The sequence below is a fragment of the Capsicum annuum genome, chromosome 2 (assembly GCF_002878395.1).
Source record: "Capsicum annuum cultivar UCD-10X-F1 chromosome 2, UCD10Xv1.1, whole genome shotgun sequence".
Lineage (NCBI taxonomy): Eukaryota > Viridiplantae > Streptophyta > Magnoliopsida > Solanales > Solanaceae > Capsicum > Capsicum annuum.
Window position 1 is genome coordinate 59,953,115 of NC_061112.1, and position 6,560 is coordinate 59,959,674.

At 34.8% G+C, this 6,560-nt stretch overlaps 1 protein-coding gene across 6 annotated transcripts; it reads right to left on the minus strand.

The window, feature by feature from the left end:
- Positions 1 to 78: 78 nt before the first annotated feature.
- Positions 79 to 5,348, minus strand: LOC107853799 (probable methyltransferase-like protein 23). 6 transcript variants are annotated; one of them, XR_007051929.1, is made up of 8 exons: positions 5,137 to 5,346; positions 4,860 to 4,964; positions 3,717 to 3,803; positions 2,947 to 2,997; positions 2,583 to 2,676; positions 2,410 to 2,494; positions 2,043 to 2,275; positions 79 to 924 (listed from the first exon to the last, which is right to left on the minus strand). XR_007051929.1 is itself a non-coding variant. In XM_016698784.2 (7 exons), the coding sequence occupies exons 1-7, from the start codon at positions 5,257 to 5,259 to the stop codon at positions 2,110 to 2,112; spliced, it is 711 nt and encodes a 236-aa protein (XP_016554270.1). In that variant the 5' UTR covers positions 5,260 to 5,346; the 3' UTR covers positions 1,864 to 2,109. The 6 variants fall into 6 exon arrangements, 2 of the variants coding, with proteins under 2 accessions (XP_016554270.1, XP_016554271.1); XR_001669868.2 differs by having other exon boundaries at positions 79 to 957; XR_001669869.2 differs by lacking the exon at positions 79 to 924 and adding an exon at positions 1,864 to 1,930.
- Between the last annotated feature and the right edge of the window lie 1,212 nt (positions 5,349 to 6,560).

Genomic DNA, 6,560 nt, shown 5'->3' on the forward strand with positions numbered 1-6,560 from the left:
TCAAATTTTTAGGTCGTTACAAAAGGAATTCAATGGATACAAGATTGAGTTGAGGTGTCTAAGCTATGCAAACAACTTTTAAGGGGCAGATGACTTGAACCTTGATTTCTTTACACACACTAGCAATATCTTGAAACATGTACATGAACAACTGAAAAAACAAACTAAAAATACCTCTAAATACTTGAAAGTTCAAATATACCCTTACGTGGCTTGCACTGTAGAGACCAAAGCAGACTACTATTTTCCCGTTGGAAAACCTTAACAAAAATAGATATCCGATTCACACAAATTACTTTTTAGGTGTTATGATCCTCATACTCTGAATTCCACTGCTTTCTTCTGTAAAAGTGTACTACATTGTAAAAGTTCAATAATACACTCATCAATCTTCCAATATGGTCAATATAGAGTATGTTTTCTAGTTGGGCAAGCAACAGAAATGGTACTGGAGATAGTTCAATCAAATACACAATTATTTGTGCTCATCACTTGTGTTCATATCTCCTCCGGCTGAATACACTATCAAACAAGTTGCTGAGGAGGCCACAAAGAAAACAAAACAGTGCCTGCAGCACACCGATAATGATGCATTTCCATGATAATGTCATCTGCGTACACAACTAAGAACCTCATTCAAACAATCCCATAATGGTTAAACTTTCTCACATTTCATCCCCTGGTTGCACTAAGCAAATTCTTCTTTTTATGATTTTGTGCCCCTTTTACCTTCTTGACGGGTTGTGATACTTCTATTTTGCTGAACTCCAAGCAGAAAAAAGTTGGCACAAAAAGACCACTGTTTCTTCGCACGGATCCTATGTCATTGAAAATGTGGAGAGAAGCGCTTTGTCCCAGCATAGTCTCGCACACACATACTTTAGCCTTCCAGCATAGTCTCGCGCACAAAACCTTTAGCCTTTGCTGCGAGATACACAGTGGTGATAAAAGTTTCCCCTAAGAAAAGCGATAGAAAACAGATAAATAGGACAGAATTGAAGCAAATCAGCTCCTTCTAATATTAATTACTCTAGAATGCCTAGAAGTGCAGATTAATGGTCTGACAATTAGTATTACTGCATTAAGTTATTTCTTATTTTCTGACATGGGATTAGCAAAACAGGTAAATACATTCAATTATATATTCCACCAGCTTGACAAAGTTGATTTGTGCTGCTGCGCCTTAGTGGGATATGCCTGAAGGAAGAAAAGATGGGCGAATATTAAAAGTTAGTGAAACAGCACAGCTGCCAAGTTCAGCATTCAAAATATTGACTTCAACAAAGTTCCCCTCGGAGAGGTCAGAGGTCTACGAATGGAAGACTTGATGGCCTGCTCAGGTGAATATGACAAAGCTTCAAAATCTCACATGGTCTACTATATAGAGTGGGTTTTTCCCATTGGTAATCATTCAATAAATGGATACACAACTTCAATTCCACCGATGGCATTGACCCTCCATTACATCTGCTTTTGCAGAAAGCTTGAAGAGCATATGTCCGCTGAAATATAGGAAGACCCATGGAACCTTCATCAACCACTTTTGATAATAATATACAAGCTAATTCTCCAGTAGAAGAGCTTGTTCTCTTCAGATCAAGATTTATTTAAGTGCCCCAAACACTAAGATATGGTTAATGATTTTGCTAGCTCAAAAGCTGATTTCTCCTAGGATTTTTCCAATTCTATGATCAAGATGAGCAGCCTTACAAGAGGCGACGAGGTTAGAAAAAATTGCTGGATAGTCAACTGACTAATTCAAAGATTATTCTCCTTTTGTTCTATCATTCTCTGTATTATCTTAGTTTATTTAATTGAATGCAATAATTAGAAGAAATAATGTCTCTTTTCATGAGACCTTGCTGCACTAGGAGCTACTGTTTGATATGCACTTCACAAGTAGTTGATCACAAGTTATTTACATCAAAACCTGAACAATTACAAATTATGGTATCATTTAAAAAGTAAAAAATGAGAGAAGGACAGCAGCAAAGATTTTTAAAAATGCTATATAGCGAACAAGTAGTGGATCACCAACTTACAATGCAAAAGTAAAATATGTGTCAGCATAAAATAAAGTTGGCACCATCACACTTGAATTCAGTTGAATCAATTTTTCTTGTTTCCATTAGCTGTGTCCAAAACAATCTCCGCCAATTGAATATTACCACTCAAACTAGACGTCTTGGATGACGGCATGAATGTGAACCCATCAAGAAGCTTAACACACTTCAGGCCCCATTTCACCATCAAGAATCCAATTAGGTGATGCCCGCTACACATTGTTTAAAGCAATTAGAGGAAACATTTCCCTCAGAAATTGGATCATCTAAACCTCCGAATGAGCTAAGTACACAAGAAAAGAGTCCTTCGATAAACCTAAAGCAAGAAAAGAAAATAGAAATGTACCTTCTGTTGTGATATGTAGTAATAAAAACGGAAGATGGATTACTCTGGAGTAGAAATGCCACAGTTGCAAAGAGATCATCAAAGGCTTGGTAACCATGCAAGATAGACATTTCAACTTCAATAGACAGATCCAGAAAAGAAGGAAAGAACAAGATAAATAAAGACAATCCTACCGCAACTTTCATATAGGACATCAGCTCCAAGGATAATGTTTGGGCACAGAGAGAAAGTATGTGTATCCCACACACCCCATGTAAGTCCGTGTATCTAGAAGATAAGATGAATAGAACACTTCAATGACGGTACGTGCAGTATGAAAATGGAAGACCTCAAATAGATATCATGTGCAAAATAAAGGCAAGAAAGAAGATTTCATAATGCCATGGAGGAAACACGCATAAGAACTATCACTGTTCCAAGGCATTCTGTATGCTCTTAGATACTCAAGTAAAATTGACACAGCTTAACCCTTCTACGGAAAATGCATCATGAGGAATGAAAAGTTGCATATATAGCAAACAAAAGCGTACAGATTACCTTGCACTTGATATTATTTAAGTCACACTGTCTTCTCATATGAATGAGCACCTGTGTATCAACATACAAGCAGTTCAAATAAAGCTGACACGTATCTTGGTGCTATGTGGAAGTTCAAGGTGCTGACAAATAAATTCCACAAAATGTTAGAGACATTCTTACTCAGCATAGTTACTTTCTAGCCTACCTAATAGCATCTATTGTTTAGTAATTCAATGACATCAATCACCACTGCAACTTCAGATTGTTCATTAATATTGAAGCAGCAGATGAGTGTGTGAGAATGGAGTCAACGGCAGCTCTATTTCATCTAAAGCATCCTGAACAAAATCTACAAGTCAAAATCCAGAACAGTCCAGTAGTTTCTGTAAGCATATTACTACGAGTTACCAATACTGCTGCGGGCATACCAGATTTTTCATGACAATAAAGGCCTCAAAAGTAAACTGTCACTCCAAGGTGATTAAAGAAGAGCTAGTCAAAAGATACAACAACAACATACCCAGTGAGATCCCACAAGTAGGGTCTGGGAGAGCTAGGCAAAAGATAGATGAGAAAAAGAAAGGGGCTTCTCTTTTATCAATAATTCCTAATACTGCATTTCTGCTGTGCACACTCTATGCACAGTTCTTGACCCATTAGACTACCAGTAATATAGATATGTAACATACATGGTTTAGCAACAGGGTTCGAAAACTGTTTCAAGGGCTACGATCAAATAATGAAGTCTCAATTGAGTGTTTATTGAAAAACTACTATCAAAATCACACCTCTGATCTGTTTGAATCGTCAGTCAGCGTCACCTCTGCACCTACTTTTGCAGCAACCAGCCCAGGCAACGAGGTTCCTGCTCCAAGCTGCAATCATATGATGAATAAGAAAAAGCCTATATAACACTAATCAAACTAAGACTAGAGTATAGTATGCAAATAGGCACCAAAACAACAAATACTGCTATGCTTCAATCCCAAACTAGTTTGAGTCAACTATATAAATCATTAATATGCATTCTGCTCCTTTAAACCTGTTTCAAGTGTGTGTGCAAGAGAGAAGATAGTATGGTAAGGAAAAGCGTGGTTCGGTGGATTAAAGCTCTCGTTATGTACCGGTCCGGGGAAGGACTAGGACACAGAGGTCTATTGAACAGCCTTACCCTACATTTCTACATTTCTACAAGAGGCTTTTTCCACGACATGAATCCATGACCTCCTAGTTACATGGCAACAAGTTCATCAGTTACGCCAAGTCTACCCTTCAAAATATAGCCAGGGTATCCCGGGAATGGAACCCCGGTTAATTCATTACAAATCTAACTAGTTTTACAATAGCAATGCAACCACCCTCCTTTATCTCAATCAGCTATAGTCTCAACAAAGTAAAATATACCTTTGATAATGTAAGTCTATCCTAACAATGTCATAAAGGGCAGCTTGGTGCACTAAAGCTCCCGCTATGCACAGGGTCCAGGCCCGAACAAAGGGCCTATTGTACACAGCCTTACCTTGCATTTTTGCGAAGGCTGTTTTCAAGGCTTGAACCTAATTACATGGTGGCAACTTTACCAATTACTCCAAAGCTCCCCTTCAAGAATGATTCTAACAATGTCATGAGGTGTACAAAATCAATAAATAGAGAAATTATGCACAGATTCGATCCAATAACATAAGAATTACAGAAAATCATCATATGTAGATATAAAACTAACCAAACTAAGACTAGAACACAGTACTCAAATAAGGCATCAAACAAACAACAAATAGAATTGCTAAGCTTCAATCCTCCAATCCGGAACTAATTTGAGACAAGTCAACTATATCTCTCTCTAATAGTATCTACATTTGCTATGACTAAAAAAAGGTACGGAAGTCATATAATTTGCAAGCAACAGAATAAAACAAAGTGAGGTTCATTACCTCAACCACGGTAGTGCCAGTATAGCGCGATCTTTGTTGCCAAACGTACTCAGCTAGAATAATACTGCAAGGCCATACGAACAAACCATACTCTTCCTTCATGTTCTACTTACACACATGCCAAAAGAATTAGCTGTATTAGAGTTCCCTCTGCTTGTAAAGTTTGAATTAAAGAGTTGTTAAAATAACGAAAGAGATATTGTTTGTTTAAATTAAAAGTGAAGGTAGGAGTATAATAGAATTGTGAAATTGGAGAGATATAAAAGAGAGGAAAGACCTCGATGATGGTGATGGAGAAGCCATCCCCGGTGTCTTCATAACTTCCGAAATGGTGGTCAGAAAAAGTAGTCATTCCTTCTTCTACCGCCGGCGCTTCGCCCTCGTCCCCGTTCTCTTCCATCCTCCCGCTAGGAACTACGAACCTTCGATTTGATTTTCTAATTTTCTTTTAAGGAATTGAAGTCATTAGCTTTATATTTTAAGGGGTTGTTTGATGGGAATAATTAACTTTGTATTTTAAGTGGTTGTTTGACGAGAATAATGTAAAATATGATGTATTAATAATGTTTGTATTAGTAATATTTTTGTTAGTTATGTCTGCATTAGTTTAGTTATGTTTGTAATTTTTTTATGCACTATTTGATTTGATTTATTAAAAAAAATATGAATTATATAATTTAAATTTTTTTTTATATAATATATTTAATATATATGTTGGAAAGGATGTGAAAAATCTTTTGAGGAATAATAAGGTCTTTAAGCATGTTAATGCATGCATTAGATTCATTACATTAGTAATGCCGTTGATTTTAACGTATTAGTAATGCACACCTCAACATATAATAGAGTGTATAACTAATACTTACATTAATTAAACATAAGTAAAAAGGTATATCAAAAAGGTATTATTAATACATATTAAACTAATACATATATTAACATTTTAATACATTCTACCAAACGAGTCCTAAGGATATTTTAGACTTTGAAAATGCTAGAGAAAAATAATAACGTGTTAATCACAAAATAGCAAAATCCGCCAACGCATCAGTAGCCTAGCATTTAGGATTCATTTTCATCATTCGTCTTTTTCCTTCATGATAATAACAGTATCTTTGACATTGCGTCACCAGATCAATCAAATTTGAATTGGATAGAATTATAAAAAATATTTTTTTTTAGTTTAACGGATTAAAACAACTTAAAATAAATACTTATAAATTAAATAGATAAGTGTTTGAATAGAAATGATCAAACTAATAAAAAGGTTGTTGATGTGTTTGGTTAATAAATGATGTTAAATATTTTTTTATTATCAAAATGACTTAAATATTCTTAAAATTATTAATACCATAAGTAAGGTGAATCATCTAAAGTTTTTAATTTTAATAATTCAAAAATAATTTCTATTAAATGTACTTTCAGCGTAAAGTGATTATGTGAAGTCAATTTATAAATATAAGTTACTTTTTATTTTAAATATTAAAAAATAAAAAAATTAGGATATTTTTAATTTAAAATAGTATTATATTGTACTATTGCAAGCTTGTAATAATTTGATTATGGTAAAAAAAATATGTAAAACTTCGATGTAATAATGGATTCACTAAAAATAAAGGAATAAGATGAAGAGGAAATTGGACGAAAGAGACAAAGAGAAGCAACCAAGAGAAAAAGAATGAAAAACTATATATTTAAGGG